The following is a 24,056-nucleotide window of genomic DNA, read 5'->3' on the forward strand; positions in this document are numbered from 1 at the left end:
ACAGCCCCAAATGCCGTTAGTCTTCTTGGCAACAAGCGCACACTGTTGACTCATACTCAGCTTTGTTGACTTTAACTCAGCATTACCTGTTTTTAACATTGTGAGCATTTTATTAGCAACATTCTCGCAAGATAATATGCACGCAGACCACTGACAAAGGCCTGCACTGGTAACTTCACCTTGACAATATTTTTTTCCGGAGAGGGATTATTTTTGCTGTGTGCTGAAAACATGCCCAGTGTTGCTTAACAATAATTATACTAATAATATTTCTGTAGTGCTGCCTGCTCCATCGCACATCCTTGATAGGTAGGTAAGTATTATTATCCCCAAGTAATGGCGTGGCTGTAGCTTGTTCAGGGTCATGCAGCAAGTTTGTATCAGACCCAGGGTTAGAACTCAAGAACTCCCAGCCCCACCTCAATAGACAGTGCGGCCTTTTATACCGGGGTGATCGCCGTAAGTTATTGAGCAATAACAAAGGTGTCTAGGATTTACAGAAGCACAGATGTCACAGCTACAAAGTGGTCAAAATGATTTGCAATCCAGATGTGGGTTATTTCCTTGTTACAGGAGGAAAATGAGAACAGAGGGGCACAGTGCCCTGCCCCAGCCTCCCTTATTTACGTGTGCATGTCCTCCAGAGTACAATTCTGAGCAGCGGGTCTTAGACAGCACAACTAAAGCACAGCTTAAAGGTGTGACAGCTTCCAAGCCCAGATCTGTATCAGTGTCTGGCTAGACTGCTTTTGTCTTGTAACTGCTCCTGGGCACTGTGTGTTTATGCCACTTCCAGTTCATTAACTCCTCTGTGCAGAGACATAATCATCTGTTAGTGGCGTCAGAACCAGCTGCTATGGAAATGATCGTGAAATCACAGATCTTCAGGTGGGAGAAGGGCAGAAGGAGCAGAGTATGTGGTTAGCACTTTACTGGTGCCTTCCATGCAAGGATCCCAAGGGATTTTACAAGTCTGAATGAAACGTCACAACACCCAGTCTTACTGTTGGCAAAACAGAGCTCAAGTGACTTGCTCGTCTAACTCACTTTGCGACTCTGAACAAGGAATAGAATCTAGGATCCTATTCTGAGACAGGAAAGGGGAAGGGGGGAGACTTGATGTTGCTTTAGACCACTTTTGCACTCCCTATATTCTGAGGCTGTAGAGGGCCCAGAACAGGACCTGGAGTAAGTTGGAGCATCCTCAGGGCTGCTCCTACTTATGTTCTGCTTTCCTGGCCCCTCTGTGAGTGCAGGAGGCAGAGAATGGCCATGGTATAGCGCATTTTGTCCACACCCCCTATAGTTGGGGTTGGAAGTAGGGCTGGGGTAGGGCCAACACTGGCCAGGGAGGTCCCCTCCACAGGGCATATTGTCAAAGGGCTCCTTCTTCCACCCCCTTTATGGCCCCTTTACACTGGGCTCTGGTGTAAATGAGAATCATGCCCCAGGTCTCCAGACTCTTGATTTAATCACTGTGCACCCTTCCTCTCTATATGCATTGAAAAAAAATAAAGGTCCTGCTTTCACACAGTCACCTTGAATAAACAGAGAAGGATGGAGAAGGAGCATAGAACATATGATAATGTATGGGGAAAACTGTTTCTAATCTAAACAGCACATTTTGCATCAGACAACATTGTTTGCAGCTGCCCCATATATTAAATCAGTAGAGATAATCTTGTTAAATATCATCTTAACTATTGCTTTTGAGAATTTACAGTGATGAGATATGGCTGCTAAGCAGCTTCATTGAACAGTAAGGTGAAGTTTTGGTGGGTGATAGTTATTTTCCATAGCAGTTTTGTTTCAGGTTTGCTGTGTTAGCTATAAATGGCATGGGTGAGTCAACTGACCCAGAAATTCCTGAGTTCTAATCCCAGACATGACTAGTTCTGGGACAATTTCCCCATCTCTACAATGGGGATAACTATATTTGATGAGCTCCCGTGGAGGTGGTGAGTATTGGCTGGTCAATGTTGGCGCAGTGCTTAGAAAATAAATGGCTGCTCTGTTGTTAGGAACCCTGGTTAAGTAGGGTTCTCATATTGGTGTTGTATGTATGTGTAATTTTATTATGCTTTTATTTATTAACAATACTGAGTGTTTTACCTTTGAAAAGCAATGGAGAAATATTAATGTATACATTTAAACTCCCAGCACCCTTGGTAGGTAGCATATTATCTCTGCCCTGTTGTCTTATGCTGTATTGCAGATAGAGAAACTCAGAGACAGAGGTGAAGGGCACACAATGACTCACCAGCAGAGCCAGAACGACCCGTCAGGAGTTCCTGGACCCCCCCACCTTGCTACCTGTGCCGCCATTTCCCAGCTTCCTGTGGCCAGACCAATCAAAAGTGCCACCTCGTGCCGCTCTTGGAATGTTCACAAGCCGAGAGACCTGATTGGTGCAAAGCACGATATGCTCTTCTACAAGGTTCCTGGATCCAGTTCCCAGGCCTGGTCTGTCACTCCCCAAGCCAGCATGGACTCTGGGCTCATCTAACCTACGGGGAATATAGCAGCCTACCTACAGCATCAGAGCTATGTCTCTATAACCCTGTAGTGTAGCCGCAAGCTGCAGCTACGGAAGGGGCTTTTCATCACGCTAGGAACTCTGCCTCCCCAAGCGACAGTAGCTAAGGTGATGGAAGCATTCTTCAGTAGACCTAGCCACGTCTGCACCAGCGGTTAGGTCGACATAGTTACAGCACTCAGGGGGGTGGGTTTTTCAGACTCCTGAGCACCACAGGTATGTATTCAGTCTGTGCCAGACCTGAGATTGCTCTTCTCTGCCATATACATATCCTGAGTTCATTTCCCAGCCTTGCTCTCCTATCCTGCTCATCTCCTGCGTGGTGGGAGTGCTCTGCCTTGCTAGGCAGGTGTAAGCAAAATAACTGTCCTGGATTGTAAAGGCTGTCACTTTATATGACCCCACGCTCTGTCTTTATAGGAGACACTAGGTCCTGTATTTCAGCGATAATCACCCAAAAGATCATACTTTGTGATACAAGTGTGTGTAGGGTGACCAGATAGCAAGTGTGAAAAATCAGGATGGGGGTGGGGGATAATAGACTCCCATATAAGACAAAACCTGGAAAATTTGGGGACTGTCCCTATAAAATAAGGACATCTGGTCACATTAGGTGTGTGCTCTTCCCCTCTATCCATTTTGTGACCCAAATTAAAACATTGTGGGAAGCTGCCATCCCTTAAAAGCAAGCTTGGCCCTATTGCCTTTCACTTCCTTAAAGCGGAAGAAGCCACCCTAGCCAGGAGCACTGGGTTCAGGGCTTGTTGTCTTGTAGCTTTGACTCCCCTGGGCCGGGTGTGTCTGCAGGCCCTGCGGACGCACTATCACTTATAAAAAAAAAAAAGGAGTACTTGTGGCACCTTAGAGACTAACAAATTTATTAGAGCATAAGCTTTCGTGAGCTATAGCTCACTTCATCGTAATGCATCCGATGAAGTGAGCTGTAGCTCACGAAAGCTTATGCTCTAATAAATTTGTTAGTCTCTAAGGTGCCACAAGTACTCCTTTTCTTTTTGCGAATATAGACTAACACGGCTGCTACTCTGAAACTATCACTTATGGTACCGAATGGCTTCTAACAAAGCTAAACTTTCTGTCCCTTCCTCTTGCAAGGGGAAAAGATTAGCCCAACAAAGCTTCACTTATTTAAGAGTACAGCTCTTGTGGCCAAAAGGAAGGTGGAGAGGGGGAGTGGAGAAAGCTGTTTCAAGCTTCATACTTTTAGAATTAAAGAGGGAGTAATAATAAAATCCGAGCACAAAGGTTTTTTTTCCAGGATTTGATTTCCCCAAGTGGAATGCAGCTGAGTCCCAGACTCCACCAGCAGCCCCGTGACCACCAGGCGCACAGGAATCTGCTAATGTTCTCTGGAATTCGGACACTTTTTGGTTCACCCAGTTTGGGCCGCTCTCCAGCTTGTCACTCAAGTGCAGGGCACACCCCGTCAGGAGGCTATTTAAAGAAGAGCCTGTGTGCAGCATTCTCCAAACAGAGCAGAGAGCGAGCGAGCTGTCAGTCTGAAACCCCATCCCTCTTGCTCAGGATGTGTGACAGCTTTGGGATAATAACCCGGTCTCTGTTCCTTCTCCTCCTTGCGCCTGGCTGGGTATGTACCGTACTGCAGTTGTTTTATTTATTGGAGGAGCTTTGCAGCTTCTTTTTTTGATGCGGGCAGAATGCTTTCAGCAAGCCTAACTGTTACAGCTGTCACCTGCCTCTGACAGCGCCTAGGAGGAGTTAGCTGTTAACTTGGCATCCCAACACACTGCGTCGATAAATAACGCTCAGAACGGCATGCTGCAGACATACAGTGACCTGTGTAGTGCCCTCTGCCCAAGAATCTCAAAGCACTTCATAAACGTGTGGATGAAGCTCCCCCATGCTCTCCTGCTATCCCCAATTTACAGGAGAGAAACCCAAGGCACAGAGAGGTCAAACAACTTACCCGCAGCATTACCTGCCTAATGTGTGGCACTTCTAGGAGGAAAACCCTGATATCTCAGCCATGTGCCCTCCTTCCTGCTAAGAAAAACAGCTGTTATTGAAATGCAGCTGTTTGCTCCTGGAAACCATGAGCTTGAAATCTAAAGGAGAAATTGGATTGGAAGCTCTGTGTGGGGGCAGGGACTGTGTCTCGCTTTGTTTTGTGCAGTACCTATGGGGGTCTGATTCTGATGGGGCCTTTGGATGTGACCACAATCCAAATGACAGCAACAGGGGCATTATTAATGATGATGATGATTTGTTATTATAGGGCCCAAATTGTACTAATCACCTTGCAGACCAGTAAGGAGATGAGGTCCATGCCGCCAGCTGCTGTGGATCTAAATAGATTTCTGTGGCTTATCGCACTGATGTATGCAAAATGCTTTAGGTAGACGAACTCTGTGTATTGATTGTTGCTGGTAGCACCAAAAATGTGCCCCGTGATTTCCAAACAGAAAGAATGCTGATCTCTGTACGGAGATGCTTATAATATAATGGTATCAGGGGCTGGGTAGTTTCTGTGCTGAGGGGAAATTAGCAAACTCTTTGGGGCAGGGACTGTCTTTTTCTTCTGTGGTTGTACAGCGCCTTGTGAAATGAGGTCCTGGTCTGTGACCCAGTTTCCTGGGTGTTACAGCAACGCACATAATATATAATAATAATTAATAAAAAACATAGTTTCTGAAACACTTAACAGTCAAACTTTGGTCACAAATTTGATTTATCCAAATGAGATCATGTTCTCAAGCATCTGCTGAATGCTTTGAAAATGGGACTTTGGACTCCTTTTCTCTTCCTAGCTCTAGGAGGGGAGCAAGGATCTGATTAGAACAGAGGAGCAGGAGCTCCTGAACTCTGCTCCTAGGTCTTGAGGAGGAGTGTTGTCTAGTGGTTAGAGCAGAGCACTCAGATTCAGGATTCTTTGGCTCTGTTCTCAGCTCAGCCACTGACTTTTGTGACTTGGGCATGTCACTGCTTCTCCCTGCCTCAGTTTCCCTATCTGTGAAAAGGGGATAGCGATTCTTACTTAGCACACAAGTGTGTTGCTTATCAGTGCCTTGAAACCCTATAATGGAGGGTAAAGCAGTGTTATCCAAACTAATCCAGTGTTAGGACTATTGGAATGATCACACTTTGCCCCCTTTATCCCTGTCAGTGTCCGACCATACAAAGAGCATTAACCATACCTGTCTTGCACCTTTCGTCCCAAGCACCCAGGGTGCTTTGTAAACATTTAATTGAGCCTTACAGTACCCTTTCCCACCTCTTTGAATGGGATCATGAGCCAAAAAGCAGGGTTTTTTAAAATAAAGAACCCTTTGTCATTGCCTGCGTTTGCTCTTTCCCTGGTGTTAGAGCTGCTTGGTTCACTGATCGGTCCCAAGATTTCCCTACTGTCCATGCTGCAGAGCCAGCAGCTGCAGAGATGTGAGTTGGTTTCTCCCACCCCACCCCACCCCAGATTCTTCATCAGTGCTAAGAGTTATGTGAAGCAGAAAGAACATTACTCGTCTCTCTTCTTCCAGGTACCTAGGTTCAGCCTGCAGTGCTGGCAGTTAGGAAAATCTTGTTTTGACTTGTAAGCTGAGGAGATGGGACCTGGGAGCCAGTGCTGGGGAATATATATGCAGCTTGGAGATGTGATTCTGCTAGTCAGCTTTTTGCCCACAACTGCAGCTCAGTCAGTGCTCAGGGCTCCTGGGAGTGGCAGCTTTGCAAACGATGTTTGTGATGCATACAAGAGCTGCCAGCAAAACCAGCGCAGGGGAGTCATCTTTTTTGGCCTCTTTTTTTTTCAATTCCAGTCGCTCTGATCCATAATATGGGCTCAATTCTGTTTCCACTGAAGTCTGTAGACGTTTGCCACTGACTTCAACAGAAGCAGGATCAGGCCTTTAAAGGGAAGTGGGGCCCCTTCCATTGAAAACTCCAACCGCATGGAACTTCAGGGCCAGCAAGTTTTGTGGGTGGGAGGAAGATGAAATGTACATTGCCTGATCCACTGCCTGGGTTCTTTTTCCACCCACCTCTGCAGCACAACCTGTTAAAAAGGTACTTTGTATTATGCACAGGTCTGTTGCAAAGCCCCTGCTCAGCTCTTTGGGGAAGTTTGGATCTGGAGCTGAACTTCAGACCCTGGGTTCATCTTCTTTGTATCGAGGCAAATTCTAGAAGAAAGAATATGGGCAGGAATGAGGAATTGTCTTCAGGCACGTTGCAGAATAGTTCATGCTCATCGTCTTTTAATATTTCATGGAAGTGGAATAACTAATGGAAGGTGCTAGCAAGGGAACTCCAGGTAGCCACTTCAACCCTGCCCAATCTATACTAGCTGTTCCCTACCTTACATGGTCCTTGTTTCTGCTCACTGTTGATAGTGGATGAGCCAGAAAAGACTCCAGCTGACTTGCTGCTTTGTTAACTCTGTAAGGCTAGCAGGCAGGGCTGGCCTTAATCATGAGGCGAACTGAGGTGGCTGTCTCAGGTGCCAGACTGTGGGTGGGTGGGGCAGCACCACTAGGACTCAGAGTTTCAAAGTTTTGGCCCAAGTGAGGGGGCCTGGGAGGCGTCATTTGAGCTCCCCACCTCAGGTGCGAAAATGTTTTGGGCTGACCCCGCTAGCAGGAGTTAAAAGACGCAAAACCAGAGCAGATCGGAGTCTGAATACACATTGGCGCCAGGTGTACTGTGTATCAAAGTGAGGTGACATGAGTGGTGTGAAGTCACACAGCAGTTCTGTGGCAGAGCTAGGAAGAGAACTTAGCTTATTTGGGTCTGTGCTGCTGTAGCCACCAGACCATCCTTTCTCTGCAACCTGAGAATGAAAAGTTAATCTGCCTATAAACAAAAAGTAAAACCAGAGCAGTTCAGTTTCTCTGTGTGAAGTTGGGAAAGGAGGCAATCAGCACTGACAGTGACAAGATCAGGGAATGATTCAAATTCCATTTGGTTTCATTTAAGATTGTCATCATTGGGAATTTAAAAAAATCAGACAGATATTTTGAGAGTGTTTTTTTAAATAGGCTGCTGCCACCACAGTGTTGGAGAATGTCTGCTGCTGCTAACTTTTTCAGTGCACGGACCACATCTTAATATAGATATTGTGGCAGACAATGATCCTCCCCGTACCCACCTCTCCACCCAGTCTTGATCGAATATCTTGCCCCTTTGGCAACTACAGCAACTGAAAAATAGAGTACTCCTTTTCTTTTTGCGAATACAGACTAACACGGCTGCTACTCTGAAACCTGAAAAATAGAGGAAAGCACTGAAATACCGTCAGCTTCTTATAATGCAGCTTCACAGCTGGAAACAGGGAGGATCCTGCCAGCTCTTGACTGCGGTTTGAGAATGGGTGTGTTACAGGCAGTAAGGTGGTGTTAGAGGCTTTATTACAAGAAGATTTTGCACTAGGAGTTTTCAAAGAGAATTAGATTAATTCCTCTTGAATGGGGTAAGACTTGTTGAGGTCTTGTGGGTTATAATTCAGACAAATCCCTGTTCTATACCATACTGTGCTGATTGTTGCAAGAGTATAAAGCAGCTGGCATCTCCTAGCCCCAGGTGAGCTTCAGTTAGGACAGTGTTTGGGAACAACAGCCAAAGCAGCTGGAAAAGTTTTACTACTGTTATTGGTCACAAAACAAACCATACAAGAAAGCTGCTTTACCAACAAGGGCTGGGTACGATACAAGAGCAGATGTGTATGAACTTGGTTGCTTTGTTACTTTACATTGATATCTCAAAACATGTAAAAAGAAAAAGAGTACCTTAGAGACTAACAAATTTATTTGAGCATAAGCTTTCGTGAGCTACAGCTCACTTCATCGGCTCCTACTCTGAAACCTGTCAAAACATGTAGTAAGCTTAGACTGACACATGCAAATAATACACAAAAATCATTTTGTCACTGCAACTGCAGCCACCTCTGGGGTGGAACATAGCAGATGGCTAATGACCTTGGTTTCACATCTCATCCAAACCATGCTGTGTACAGCAGCTGGGGGGCTGGTTCAGCACTGGCTCTGGGGGAAGTCTGCCACCTACTGTACCACCACCATCACTTGCAGGATCCCGGGTTTTCCCGAGAGCATTCCCATCCCTCAGACCCAGCCCAACCTTGTTCACCATGTGAAATCAAACAGCAGAAATACTGAAGTGTGGGGTTTGAAAGGAGGGAAGGGCACACTGAAGTCCTTTGAGTAGGGATGGTATTACTTTTGTAAGGTCCCAAGGAAGGAGGTTACATTAAGGTCCCCAAAAAGGTGGGGCTCACCTCTCAGGGCATACTTGGAGAGGTAATGTGGCCTTTTGAATATAGCACTGCACTGGGATTTGGAAAACCTGGGTTCTATTCTTGGCTGTGCTGCTGGGTGACTTTGGACCAATCCATTCCCCACTCTGTGCCTCAGTTTCCCAATCTGTAAAATTGGAATAATGATGGTAACCTCCTTTGTGGAGTGCTTTGAGATGTACTGATGAAAGAGCCAGGTATGTTGTTGTTGATACAGTCAAAGGGAAGGGGACCGATTCCACAGAGTGGGGAACTCTAAGCATTCGCTTGCCCTGTTAGTGTTTAAAGCTGACCCTGCCTCCCAGGGGGATCTAGAGCTGCGTGGAAGGTCCTTCATGGCATCCAGACTGGGGAGAGGGAGAGAAAGGTTGGTTTATCCTGCTGGAGCTGGGGCAGCAGATGGATGCACTTTTAATCTCTCCCCCCTGCTGGTTTGTGAGAAGAAGAGTCTTATTTTCATGGCTTGTCTGTCCTCTAGGCAGAGTCACAGACGTGCTCGTACCCATGCCAGTGCCCCTCTGAGCCGCTGCAGTGCCCTGTTGGCACCAGCCACGTGTGGGATGCCTGCGGATGCTGTAAGGTGTGTGCCCAGCAGCTGGGTGAGCTGTGTTCCCTTCAGACACCCTGCGATCACCACAAGGGACTCTACTGCGACTTCTCCAAAATCCACAGAGACGTCGGGATCTGCTTAGGTGAGCGGCTATGTATCCCTCCAGCGTGAAGCTGCCCTGCCCCGAGGCCCCACAGACCATGGGAGAGCCAGAGGGACATCAGAACCTCCATTAGGGGGGCAGACCAGACAAGTCATGGCCAGGAGGAACCACCTGATCGTCTACTCTGACCTCCTATGTCACAGACCAGACACCAGTTAGACCAAAACATTTCAGTCCTCAGGCAACTAATCCATTGTGAGCCACGGGCAGAGAACAGGAGAGACCAGGATGTCCCCAGTGCTTGAGGCCATTTTGGACCATTATTGTAAAGTAATGTTACTTTTGTAATCAGAGCAGAATTCTCTACCCTATCACATTAACGGTAGCATTTTAAATACATTGTACACACGTGTTCATAGATTCCAAGGCCGAAAGGGACCATTGTGTCATCCAGTCTAACCTCCTGCATAGCACAGGCCAGAGACCTGCCCCACCAGTATTCCTAGAGCAGAGCTTTTGGAAAAACATCCCATCTCGATTTTAAAGATTGTCAGTGACAGAGAGTCCATCAGGACCCTGGGTAAATTTGTTCCCATGGTTAATTACTCTCACCATTATAAATTTACACCTTATTTCCAGGCCTTTCTGTGTTCAAAACATTAATAGAAACAGCCAAAAATATCATTTGCAAAAGAGTGTGTATGCACCAACTGGCCTCTACACATCCTGATAACTGCAAATGCAAACCTCTTTTCACCAGACCCCTCCTGGAGCGTCTCTCAGCGAAAACTATTACATCCCTGCCCAATATCAGCGTTTTAGCAAAAGGTATTGTGCCAGTAGGACTGTATAAAAACAAAAAATCAAGACTTTTTTTTTCATAGTGGAGGAAGTATATTGTCCCCCTCCCACTTTTCTTTGTTTTCCTCCCCAAAAACCAGTGGCATCATTTTTGGCTCAAACTTTCCAAAAAATTTGCCCTTGGACAGATCACCAGGGCTGGAAAATTTCTGCCTGAGGGGTATAAGGTGAGTGAGGGAATATTTTTTATTGGGCCAACATCTGTTGGTGAGAGAGAGACAAGCTTTCAAGCTTATACAGAGCTCTTCTTCAGGCTTGGGAAACCTTTCATTTCCCACAAAGTGTGTTCACTTTGTGTCAGCTCGAAAGCTTGTCTCCCTCACCGACAGAAGATGGTCCAATCAAAGATATTACCTTACCCACAGGCACGAATTTTCCAAAGTGCTAGGGGGTGCTCGACCCCCAGCTCTGCCCCAGGCCCCGCTCTCCACCCCTTCCCCCAAGGCCCCACCCCTCCACTGCCTCTTCCCACCCAGTTCCGCCCCCTCCCCTGAGTGCACTGCATCCTCGCTCCTCCTCATTCTTTCCCAGCCTCCTGCACACTGCAAAACAACTGTTTGCAGCAGGTGGGGGGCGCGGGGAGGGAGCGGGAGGCGCTTATCCACGGGCCTGCTGTTGGGCGGGAAGCGCTGGAGGTGGGGTGAGGGGGAGCTGATATGGGGGCTGCCAGTGGGTCCTCAGCACCCACTATTTTTCCCCCGTGGCTGCTATGACCTCACCCACCTTGTCTCTCTAATATCCTGGGACTATCACGGCTACAACAGACTGCCTGAGAGGTAAAAGTTTTGGAAACTTTTAAACTACTGAAAATGGGGTTGTAATAGAAACGCTCACACAACCTTAACTCTAGCTACCATTAGTGCTCCAGCCACAGTATTTCAGAATTAGTTGGAGTCAATAGAGTTGCAGGTTACTTGTTGCAGTTGCTGTTTTTATCGTGTGCTAATTTTTCACTTGCTTGCCAGAATTCAGATGGCAAGTTTAACTTGCAAAAGCCAGTTGTCCTCTTCTTTGATCAGTCTTATTTTCTTTGATCTGTTTAATTTTCTTTCCTCCCCACTTGTTAAATCTGTGGTTGAGCCTTTAGAGGTGAGTGCACGTTTCTCAGTTTTAATTTGCATGAGTTGATATATCTAACTATTGGTAATAGAAAGATACCACTAACTGTATCTGGAGTTTGTAGTGTTCTCATAACAACTGGCTTGGTCACACCTCGTACATAAGCATAAAAGAAGCAGAACTAGACCCAATGGCTGGAAGTCAAAACTAGACAAATTCAGATTGGAAATAAATTGTAAATGTTTAACAGTGAGGGTTATTAACCACTAGAACAAATTACCAAGAGATGTGGTGGAGTCTCTGTCTCGAAGTCTTTAATTAAAAATTGGATGTCTTTCTAAAAGCGGTGCTCTCGCTCAGCCATAAGATATGGGTTGATGCAGATATCACAGGGTGGACTTCTATGGCCTGTGTTATGCAGGCCAGACAAGACGATCACAATGGTCCCTTCTGACCTTAAAATGGGAAATTAAAATTAGCTGGCAAAAATCTATTGACTTCAGTGGGGCCAGGATTTCAGCCTAGAATCTGTGAGCATCTGTTAGAAAAATTTGCACCCTAGTGGCTTTCACTGTTCCTGTCAGAACCATCACATTGACATCTCAGCACATTAGCAGCTGGAGACGATGAAGGAACTTGAGGATGGGGTGAGAGATGGAGTGGTGGAAGTGGAAGATGACTTCAGCTACTGGCAACAGTAACTCCTCACTTAACATCCTCCTGCTTAACGTTGTTTCAAAGTTGTGTTGCTGCTCCATTAGGGAACTTGCTCGTTTAAAGTTGTGCAATGCTCCCTTATAATGTCGTCTGGCTGTCTGCTCTGCCCACTGCTTGGAAGATTCGGTGGAAGAGCCGCGACTTTACAAGGGAGCATTGCACAAGTTCCTCTTCTCTGCCTCCTCCCCCTTCCTCCCCAGCACTTAGGACTTTCCGGGAGTGTTCTGGAGATGAGGTGGAGTGGGGGGGGGGAGAGGTGGGTCTGGAGCAGGGACTGGAAGTGGTGGGCCTGGAGCATCCCCCGGCAAAGTCGGTGCCTGTTCTTCTGGGGGGGAAGCTGCCACTGCTGCTGAGAAGGTGCTTCCTAGCGTCCTTGCCTACAGCGGACTGTGCCTGTGTGGGGTAAGCCAGGGGTACTTCCTAACCACAGTACAGTACAGTACAATAAATAATGCCTTTTGTCTGCCCCCCAAAAATGTCCTTGGAACCTAACCCCCCACATGCACATTAAATCTTATCGGAAAATTGGATTAGTTTAACGTTGTTTCACTTAAAGTTGCATTTTTCAGGAACATAACTACAATGTTAAGTGAGGAGTTACTGTATTGGATAGAGAGAAGAGGGGAGAGTTTGAGAGACTGGAGAAGAGAAGTTTACAGGAATCCAGTTGAGGGAGAACTACGGTTTTGGCAGTGGGGACAGGGGAAGGAAAGAGGAGATTCTAAGACTATTAGAAGGAGAACCATCACAATTTAGTGCCAGCCTGGGCATGAGGGGAAAAGGAAAGAGGGAAGTCAAAGAGGATAAGGATTATTAACAGTGTGCACAACACTTTGTGCATAAATCACAACTAGAGGGAATTCCTTCCCCAACGAGCTTAAAGCTGAAAATACAGATACATAGACAGGAGTCCCCAGGAAATCCAGAGGTGGGAACATTTCATAGTCAGGAGGCTTATTTGTGTAGTGTATCAGAGTAGCAGCTGTGTTAGTCTGTATTCGCAAAAAGAAAAGGAGTACTTGTGGCACCTTAGAGACTAACAAATTTATTTGAGCATAAGCTTTCGTGAGCTACAGCTCACGATGAAGTAGCTCACGAAAGCTTATGCTCAAATAAATTTGTTAGTCTCTAAGGTGCCATAAGTACTCCTTTTCTTTTTGTGTAGTGTATGGATCTTTAAGTGTGTGGCGATTGCACATCGGTATGTCCATCTCCGAACACCGGCTTCCAGGTTCCAAGACTTCTGTACTCTGCCACAGAATATTACAGGCTTTAAATGTGCAATTGCCACACACAGTTTGTACCTACATGTCATATAAAGGGAGGAAAGCCCTGGTCCACAGGCAAGGATGACCACAGGCTCACTAGACCACAGATTCACTAGACCCAGCAAGTGGCAGGGATCCATGTGTCTGACCGCACATCAGCCGGAACTGTGTGCTCCACCGCAGAAAAAGGAATTCAAGAAAGGGGAGACACTCTCATCTGAGTAGGAAGTACCCCCCTTATGTGAACAAGCCCATCAGGAACACATGACAAGATGCACTGTGATTCATACATCTTCTCAGAATGCTGTGTACTGCAGGGCTTGAATGCTCTGTGCTGGGTTAGTGTTAAAATCAACCGTATAAATATGAGGCTGGAAACTGACACCCAGGGCTGCAGTGTGTGTAACTTCTGGAAAGATGGACCACGGGAAACACTGCACTAAGATAAACTGCTGTAGTGCTGGCACTTGGTAGCCAAGGCAAGAAAGGTTTTAGGATGCCTTTAGATGAATGCTGCAAAGATAGGCTGCTTGTTTATTGCTACTGTTCATTCTCACCGAGGTAAATGGTCCCCTTACCTGGTTCAGTGATAAAGCTGTATTGTATCATTGTGCAGCACATATGAGGGAGGCTGGTCTTGTGGCTAAGACAGTAATTTGTGCCTTTTTTTGCTGCTTTATGATTTATAAGGATGATTTTTCTTTAAATTAGGGGCTGGGTCTACTTGTTCTCTTTATCTTAGAAATATCTGGAACATTAAGTCTGATGTTCCTTGGCTTTGCTGGAGGACTTCTTGGAAGTCTCTGCCATGGATTGGAAGATTTCTCAGCCCCCCGTTGAAGGGTTGATATGGTCAATCTTTTAAAAAGAGCACATTTCTCCTAAGCGTCTTCCAAACCTTTGAGTTGAATAGACATCAACAAATGGAAAACAACAGTTTTAAACAGTTAGGAGGGAAAGTGAGATTTTGATTGGATTGGGTTTCACTTGCATGGTATCTGATGTCACAATCCTGCCAAGTCTCCAGTCACACAGGGGGTTCTTTCAGGAAAATCAGGGACTGCTTGTGTGGATTGGTCTAGGCTGAGGTTGATGGTGGGATGGAAATTGTTGAAATCATGGTGGAATTCCTCAAGGGCTTCTTCTCCATGGGTCCAGATGATGATGTCATCAATGTAGCGCAAGTAGAGTAGGAGTATTAGGGGACGAGAGCTAAGGAAGCGTTGTTCTAAGTCAGCCATAAAAATGTTGGCATACTGTGGGGTCATGCGGGTACCCATAGCAGTGCCACTGACTTGAAGATATTCATTGTCCCCAAATGTGAAATAGTTGTGGGTGAGGACAAAGTCACAAAGTTCAGCCACCAGGTGTGCTGTGACATTATCAGGGATGCTGTTCCTGACGGCTTGTAGTCCATCTTTGTGTGGAATGTTGGTGTAGAGGCTTCTACATCCATAGTGGCCAGGATGGTGTTTTCAGGAAGATCACCGATTGATTGTAGTTTCCTCAGGAAGTCAGTGGTGTCTCGAAAATAGCTGGGAGTGTTGGTAGCATAGGGCCTCAGCAGGGAGTCTACATAGCCAGACAATCCTGCTGTCATGGTGCCAATGCCTGAAATGATGGGGCGTCCAGGATTCCCAGGTTTATGGATCTTGGGAAGCAGATAGAATACCCCTGGTCGGGGTTCTAGGCATGAGTCTGCACAGATCTGTTCCTGTGCTTTTTCAGGGAGTTTCTTGAGCAGATGGTGTAGTTTCTTTTGGTAATCCTCTGTGGGATCAGAGGATGATGGCCTGCAGAATGTGGAGTTAGAGAGTTGCCTATCAGCCTCTTGTTCATATTCTAACTTATTCATGATGACAACAGCACCTCCTTTGTCAGCCTTTTTGATTGTGATGTCAGAGTTGTTCCTGAGGCTGTGGATGGCATTGTGTTCTGCACAGCTGAGGTTATGGGGCAAGTGATGTTGCTTTTCCACAATTTCAGCCCGTGCACGTTGACGGAAGCATTCTATGTAGAAGTCCAGTCAATTTCCATCCCACCATCAACCTCAGCCTCGACCAATCCACACAAGTGGTCCATTTCCTGGACACTACTGTGCTAATAAGTGATGGTCACATAAACACCACCCTATACCGGAAACCTACTGACCGCTATACTTACCTACATGCCTCCAGCTTCCATCCAGGACATATCACACGATCCATTGTCTACAGCCAAGCTTTAAGATACAACCGCATTTGTTCCAATCCCTCAGACAGAGACAAACACCTACAAGATCTCTATCAAGCATTCTTAAAACTACAATATCCACCCGCTGAAGTGAAAAAACAGATTGACAGAGCCAGAAGAGTATCCAGAAGTCATCTACTACCATAGGCACACCAAAGAAAATAACAGAACGCCACTAGCTGTCACCTTCAGCCCCCAACTAAAACCTCTCCAGTGCATCATCAAAGATTTACAACCTATCCTGAAAAACGATCCCTCACTCTAACAGATCTTGGGAGACAGACCAATCCTCGCTAACAGACAGCCCCCCAACCTGAAGCAAATACACACCAGCAACCACACACCACACAACAAAAACACTAACCCAGGAACCTATCCTTGCAACAAAGCCCGATGCCAACTCTGTCCACATATTTATTCAAGTGACACCATCATAGGACCTAATCACATTAGCCACACCATCAGGGGCTCGTTCACCTAAAGGGTTGTGAGTTCAATCCTTGAGGGGGCCGTTTAGGGATCTGGGGCAAAAATTGGGGATTGGTCCTGCTTTGAGCAGGGGGTTGGACTAGATGATCTCCTGAGGTTCCTTCCAACCCTGATATTCTATGATTCTAAGACACCTGCACATCTACCAATGTGATATATGCCATCATGTGCCAGCAATGCCCCTCTGCCATGTACATTGGCCAAATCGGACAATCTCTATGCAAAAGAATCAGTGGACACAAATCTGACATCAGGAATCATAACATTCAAAAACCAGTAGGAGAACACTTCAACCTCTCTGGCTACTCAGTAAAAGATTAAAGGGTGGCAATTTTGCAACAGAAAAGCTTCAAAAACAGACTCCAACGAGAAACTGCTGAGCTTGAATTAATATGCAAACCAGATACTATTAACTTGGGTTTGAATAGAGACTGGGAGTGGCTGGGTCATTACACATATTGAATCTATTTCCTTAAGTTAAGTATCCTCACACCTTCTTTCAGAGTAGCAGCCGTGTTAGTCTGTATTCGCAAAAAGAAAAGGAGTACCGGTGGCACCTTAGAGACTAACAAATTTATTAGAGCATAAGCTTTCGTGAGCTACAGCTCACTTCATCGGATGCATCCGATGAAGTGAGCTGTAGCTCACGAAAGCTTATGCTCTAATAAATTTGTTAGTCTCTAAGGTGCCACCGGTACTCCTTTTCTTTTCACACCTTCTTGTCAACTGTCTAAATGGACCCGCTTGATTATCACTACAAAAGTTTTTTTCTTCTGCTGATAATAGCTCATCTTAACTAATTAGCCTCTCACAGTTTGTATGGTAACTTCCAACTTATCTGTATTTGTGTGTATATATATATATGTCTTACTATATGTTCCATTCTATGCATCCGATGAAGTGAGTTGTAGCTCATGAAAGCTTATGCTCAAATAAATTTGTTAGTCTCTAAGGTGCCACAAGTCCTCCTTTTCTTTTTACAAGTACTCCTGTTCTTTTTGCAGATACAGACTAACACGGCTGCTACTCTGAAACCAGATTAGCTGTGTCCTTTTCCCAGATCCATCTCTGAAAGAACCAGAAAGAAAAGGAGTACTTGTGGCACCTTAGAGACTAACAAATTTATTAGAGCATAAGCTTTCGTGAGCTACAGCTCACTTCATCGGATGCATTTGGTGGAAAAAGCTTTTTCCACCAAATGCATCCGATGAAGTGAGCTGTAGCTCACGAAAGCTTATGCTCTAATAAATTTGTTAGTCTCTAAGGTGCCACAAGTACTCCTTTTCTTTTTGCGAATACAGACTAACACGGCTGCTACTCTGAAACCTGTGAAAGAACCAGGTTAGTGAGGATCAGCCAGAGCTGTCCTCGCAGCAAAGAGTTTGATACGATCACTGTGAGTCAGATTGTGAACCACTTGCTCACACTGCCGAGCAGTTATTTGTTTGCATTATGGTAGCACCTAGCAGCCCCAGTCATGGAGCAGGACCCCAGTGTGCTAGGCCCTGTATGAACACAGAGCAAGCCCCAGGGAGCATAACTCACATGAATAGTCTTGTCAATGGGGTTCACAACCTGGCCCAAAGTGATGGAGCAAAACCAAGGTACTGGATCCAAACTCCCCAGAATTTCGGGGTGTTTGAGATCTGGCCTTCAGCCCATCCCTACTCAAATACTGCTGTACTGCGTGAGGGGACCCGCTCTCTGCCACAGAGAGCTCCAGGCAATAGCTCTTCCTCTGGGCATTTATAAGGCCTCAGACTAGCTCTACACACAGGAGCTGTCAGCCAGCTTCTTCCTTGCTTCTCATGATTCCTGGAGCCTCCAGTTTATTCTTGCCTGGGCACTCACCCGGTCCTGTAGATCTCGATGCTGTGGTCAGTCCTGCAGGGTGCTAGTGCCCCCTGCTGTAACCTAAAACGACAGTCAGCACCTCGTGCTTCTGCAGCACTGTCCATCCAAAGCATTTAGCTGGATTGTAGCAACACACGCTTGGACCAGACCTCAAGGTCCCCTAGTCCATCTCCCATACCAGCCTTTTTACCAGGATTTTACCAGCCTGTCTCAGATGTGGGGCTTTGAGCACAGCTGCACCGGAAATGACCCCTGTGCATTACTGGCTTGCTCGATGGGTTTGTGAACAGAGAGGTCACACCCCACCCTTCTCATATTTGGATGGGGGCTCAGTTCGCTGCAGGTGAAACTGCCCTTGTCCAGCCATGCCAACTCAATTAGAAGGGCTTGCTTACCCTGAGGGGAGGGGTGCAGTCTGGTCCCTGGTGAACTCAGGCTCCCCTCAGACAGGCACTCAAGGAAAAGACTCTAAACTGGCAGCTTGGGACCCCAGATGCCTGTGGGAAGATCAAGTTACACCCCCAGGAGTCATAGATCTCAGGCCAGGGAAGCTGATGTTCACATGCTTTGATTTCTGGTTACCATGCAGTCCCCTAGAGGAAGAGACCTGGCCCTCAGCACCTGGATCATTTCTGCTAAATCATTCCATCAACTCTCCCCCCTTCCCCCCCCCATCATCTCTCCATACAGCCCACGAGGGGGCCACCTGTGACCTGCTGGGAAAGATCTATCACAATGGTGAGAGCTTCCAGCCCACCTGCAAGCTGCAATGCATCTGCATGGACGGCGCCATCGGCTGCATCCCCCTGTGCTCCGATGACCTGCGGCTCCCCTCTCCGGACTGCCCGAACCCCCGCTGGGTCAAACTCCCAACCCAGTGCTGTGAGGAGTGGATCTGTCAAGGGGGCAGCCAGGAAACAGCCCTGGCAGGTGAGCAGAGAGACAACGTGGGGGTGGGAATATCTTTTATTGGACCAGCTTCTGTTGGTGAGAGTGATCAGCTTTTGAGCCACACAGAGCTCTTCTTCAGGAAGTCTGGGAAAGGAACTCCCAGCCTCACAGGAGTGAGCACCTATTTCAAGGGACCATTCAAGGTAGAGTGGCCCGTTAACACCTCTGCAGTCATAGGACAGCAAGGGGGGTTAAGTGGGTTACAGCTAGTTGTAATAAGCCAGGTGTGGCCAAACTTACTGACCCTCTGAGCTGCATACCTTCAGACTTTCGAGAGCTGGAGCGCGCTTGCCTGGGGCTTCAGCCCTGCGGGAGGTGCCTGATGGGGCTGGGGGCTTCAGCCCCTGTTGAGAGGGGGGTCTCAGGGCTTCAGCCCTGTGGGAGGTGCATGCCAGGGCTTGATGCTGAAACCCTGCTCCTGCTGAGGTCCCAAGCCCCGGTAGGTGTGCCTGGTGGGGCTGAAGCCCCAAGACTCCCCTCCCCGCTGGGCAGAAGCCAGAAGCAACACATTGGTGGGAGGATTACGTGGGGTCATGTGCCTGACAGGTGTTTGTCTAATCTGCTCTTAAAAATTTCCAGTGACAGAGAGTCCACAACCTCCCTAGGCAATTAATTCCAGTGCTTAATTTATTCAGTGTCTAACCTGACAGTTAGGAAGTTTTTCCTAATGTCCAACCTAAACCTCCCTTGCTGCAATTTTAGCCCATTGCTTCTGGTCTATCCTCAGAGGTTAAAGAAGAACAATTTTCTCCCTCCTCCTTGTAACAACCATTTATGTACTTGAAAACTTTGACCATGTCCCCTCTCAGTCTTCTCTGCTCCAGACTAAACAAACCCAATATTTTCAAAGTTATGAATTTAAGCCCCCAGGCTCGTCTTTTGAAGGCGTTGTGCAGGTTTCCTTTGTGGACAAGGACTGAGGGGTGAGATACGGAGTGATCGCTTTGTGAGAAGTGTTCACCCACCGGTCTTAGGGTGTTTTTATTTTTTATTCTTTTCCTGTGTGAGTTTATTTGAGAGCTCAGTGATTGTCTGGTTTCACCCACATAGTTCTTATTGGGGCATGTAGTGCACTGGATGAGGTACCTCACATGTTGTGATAGGCATGTGTGGGAGCCATGGGTCTCGAAAGGTGTGTTGTGGGGGGTGTTGATCATGGTAGCAGTGGAGATACATCTGCAAGTTTTGCATCTGTTGTTTTGACAGGGTCTGGTGCCGCTTTGAGTTGGTGGGTCCTGGTCTGTTGGGAGCTCGGTGAAGTTGGGGGTTGTTTTGAGGGCCAGAAGAGGGGGTTCCGGAAAGATTTCTTTCAGGATGGAGTCCACACAGAGTAAGGATAGTAGTTGTTTGATGATACCCAGTATGGGTTCCATTGTGGGGTGGTTGGTGACAACTAAGGGTGTGCGGTTGGAGGTTTTAGCGATTGGCAGGTGAGTGACAGACAGATGAGGGTGCAGCCGATTGCACTGTCAGGGAAGAGCAATTAGCTGGAAAATAGACAGGGGCCCAAAGCCCTGAAGTTAGCTCCAAACTTGCCCATAGTTTGGGATTTCAGATCTGGGGCTGTCTCTAGAAACCAGTGATTAGCCAGTAGAATGGTGAGTCCCCTCCCCTCGATCAGGACTGTGGAGTGGCGATGAGTGGCAGAGGGATGGGTGACCAGTTCTGCATCAGGAGCTGGTTCCGTGTGACTGCCTGTAGTAACAGAGGGGAAAGAATTCAGAGTAGCAGCCGTGTTAGTCTGTATTCGCAAAAAGAAAAGCAGTACTTGTGGCACCTTAGAGACTAACAAATTTATTAGAGCATAAGCTTTCGTGAGCTACACTACTGTAACAGCAGGGCCTGGGGAGGAAGATTGAGGGGGTAGAACTGAACTAGCCACATTGGATCTGGCCAGTCCACCTTGAGTAATAACTAATCTTCTCTGGTCGGAGCTAAGGACCGTTGGCAAGGTCTTGTGGAAGAGGCGGGTGCAGCTGCTAACTCTGCTGCTCCTGTTTTGTGGCTACAGGGCATCCGAATGACCATCAGAAAGGGGGAAAAGGTTCAGACATCATCTAGTTACCAAATCAGAGCTAGGTTTACACTGACTGGAGCTGACAGAAGCGGGGAAAGGAGACCAGACCCTGCTGACCCTCCTAGTGAAAGGGCGAATAGCTCTGGCAGGGCCTCATTTACCGCACCTCCTATCCCATCGCTGGAGAACATGGCAGTGCCAGCTTGTGAGCTGCCCAGCAGAGCAAGTCCGCAGATGTTCACTTGCTTTGCACCTGGCCATGTGCCTTGTGCCACGTCCCTGAATGCTCTCGTGTCCCTTTTGACCTGGGTCAGTTTACAGGGAGAACCCAGTGCCCAGGCCTGAGCTGAATGACCTCCAGGAGAACTGCCTAGTCCAGACCACCGAATGGAGTGCCTGCTCCAAGAGCTGTGGGATGGGCATCTCCACCCGCGTTACCAATGACAACCCCCAGTGCCGCCTGGAGAAGGAGAGCCGGCTCTGCATGGTCCGGCCCTGTGACTTCCCCAGGGAGAAGATCATCAAGGTACTGTCTGCTGGTGGAAGCTGGGAGCAGGGGCCACCAGCATCTGTGAGACTAGACAGGACAGGAGCAGGGCTGGAGTCGGTAGGACAAAGCAGGACGAGGCTGACTACACAGCGGTCAATTCCCTGCCATCGCAGAGACCTTGGGCATGGGTTGCACCGCAGTTCTGTGTGCCTGGGACACACATCAGTTTGATCCAGGTCAGACTAGATGGCCTAATTGTCCCTTCTGGCCTTAACAATCTATGAAACTACAAATACCTGCTCTGGAGGCCACCAGCTCATTCCCCAAGATGCTGGTCATGGCACACCCATCCTAGCTAACATTCAGAGGCCCAGTTCAGTCCTGGCATGGGCAGGTGCCACTTCTATTGATCCAGAGGGCCTGGGCCGGGATGCTCACTCTGCAGGTCCATCAACCACATTACTAGACGTATCCTCACCCCTCCAGCCCTGAAAACCTAGGGGATGTTTGGAACATCAGTTCCCCTGAATACTGCATCTCATACAGGGCCCAATCCCGAAAGGTGCTGAGCATCCTCCACTTCCATTGATATCAGTGGGAACTGAGCGCTGGCTCCTGGCAGGATCAGGTCATGTAGCTAGAGCTGGTCAAACAATTTATACCTATCTATCTATATCTAGATCTATATCCAGTGAAAACTGGTGTTTGGGTTCAATCAAAGCGATTCACCAAAGTGTTCTGAGCTCTTTGAAAATCCCCATTTTTCCTCCAATTTTTTTAAATGTTGGAAAAATGTTAAAAAATTTCCCCCCTCATTTTGGTGGGAAAAATCCCACTCTCGCTTTTTAAAACAGTTTCCCCACAGCTACATTTCATTGCTTTATTTTTCCCCAATAGAGCCGGCGACACTAAAATAAAAAAATGTTTCCAAAAACAATGAATTTCAACCCAAATGAAACCACTTGTATTTCCTCTGAGGGTTTTTCTCCCCCCACCGCCACCATAGGTGCCTTTTTCCATAGTGTGATCCCATCCTGCTGTGTTAACCTTTTCTTTCCTGCTGCTCTCTCCCCAGAAAGGAAAGAAGTGCGTGCGGACCCCAAAGTCCCGCCGGGGAATCCGCTTTGAATTCTCAGGTTGCACCAGCGCCCACTCTTATTGGCCCAAGTTCTGTGGTAGCTGCACAGATGGCCGCTGCTGCACACCCCACACCACCACCACTGCAGAGGTGGAGTTCAGGTGCCCGGAGGGGGACTTCTTTCAGCGTAAGATAATGTTCATCAAGACGTGCTCCTGCCACCATGACTGCCCCAGGGACAACGATATCTTCCTGGCTACCTACCGCAGAAGGATGACCGGTGACCATGTCAAGATACAGAGGCAGTAGCCCCTCCTCTCCCTGGTCAGGCCAATGCGTTGAGTGCTCTCAAGTCCCTGGCGAGCTGGTTCCTTTTGAGGATGTTGAGGCAGAACGAGGCGAGCCTGGAAACAGAGATGGGCCTGGACTGAAATCCTGATCCAAATTCCCCAGACTTTGAGGCAGTTTGGATCCGGATCTAAGCCTTGTGGCCCAGGCCCATTTCTAGCGGAAAGTGCAGTGGGTGAACAATTTCTTAAAGCCCCTGCTGTGCCGGTACCTGGCAGCAAACCCAGGGCAGCAGGCAAAGGAGAGGTCCAGGAAGTCTGAATGTATATCAATGTGCTAGGCCTGTTTCCCATTAAACAACAGACTAGGGCCCTGGTGCATAGGCATCTGTCTTTTTGCAATGCATCCCTGTAAATGAAAGTAGTCCTGGCCCAGTGATGGGTTAGTGCTCTGGTTGTCAGTTACTCTTGACTTATTGACACCTGCCATCTCTTGGTGCTGTTTGACAAATTCTCTTTCCCTGCTCAGTGCCTCTGTTTGATACCCTATGTCCCAGAGCAGTCAGCAGCTCAAGAGCCCTGTGCATCCACTAGCATCTCTGACATTAGCCATTTTTCAAAAGCCAGATGACCCTGCATGTGCCCTGGGGTCTACTGAGAATGGGAGAGAGAGTTACAAGGGAAACAATGTGTTGGCCAGCTGGTTCCATTGCAAGAGACCTAACATTGCTGTGTGGCTTTCTTTGGAAAATCCATACCCAGTACGAGGCATCTCCATAGACGATGGGGCTGTGGTGGGCTGTCACTAAGTTTCAGTTGTAGAGTCTTTATTCCTGATGGTGTGTGAACAGGAAGAACCCAGCTTAGGTCAGATCCCAGGGAGAGTTTGAGGTGCTGGAAGGAAAAAAAAACAATCTTTAACTGTAAACTGAGCATATTTGACCTGGAGTTATTGAGACAACATGAAAAGCTCTGACTGGGGCCCTGTGTGTCAGTCATGGGATGCATCTCTTGCCGCAGAACTATGCTTCATAATCCCAGCTTCCAGTAGAGAAAATTTTTGCTAGTCCTCACAATTGCAAACAAAAATCTTACAATTGTAGCCCAAGTATAACCAGTGCAGGGGTATCTACCAGAGTGTGCAACTAGCCTGAAGCAATAGCTTTGAGAGGTGTGAACCATTTGCCTCAGAGGGATGTTAACTCTGAAGACTAATGATGGCCCAAATATCAACATTACTATTTAATGCCTGCTCGTTTTAGCGGAAACATCCAGCTAATGGGC

The 24,056-nt window shown here is 47.3% G+C and overlaps 1 protein-coding gene across 2 annotated transcripts; it reads left to right on the forward strand.

Annotated features, from left to right (window-relative positions):
- The first annotated feature begins 217 nt into the window (after positions 1-217).
- Positions 218-23,735, forward strand: LOC119845326 (CCN family member 2-like). 2 transcript variants are annotated; one of them, XM_038377488.2, is made up of 7 exons: positions 218-309; positions 2,216-2,752; positions 3,813-4,142; positions 9,295-9,508; positions 18,640-18,879; positions 21,232-21,443; positions 22,483-23,735. In XM_038377488.2, exons 3-7 carry the CDS (start codon positions 3,834-3,836, stop codon positions 22,792-22,794), a joined length of 1,287 nt encoding a protein of 428 aa, XP_038233416.1. In that variant the 5' UTR covers positions 218-309; positions 2,216-2,752; positions 3,813-3,833; the 3' UTR covers positions 22,795-23,735. The 2 variants fall into 2 exon arrangements, with proteins under 2 accessions (XP_038233416.1, XP_043362088.1); XM_043506153.1 differs by lacking the exons at positions 218-309; positions 2,216-2,752 and having other exon boundaries at positions 3,521-4,142.
- Positions 23,736-24,056: the final 321 nt, after the last annotated feature.

The sequence above is a fragment of the Dermochelys coriacea genome, chromosome 19, assembly GCF_009764565.3.
Source record: "Dermochelys coriacea isolate rDerCor1 chromosome 19, rDerCor1.pri.v4, whole genome shotgun sequence".
Lineage (NCBI taxonomy): Eukaryota > Metazoa > Chordata > Testudines > Dermochelyidae > Dermochelys > Dermochelys coriacea.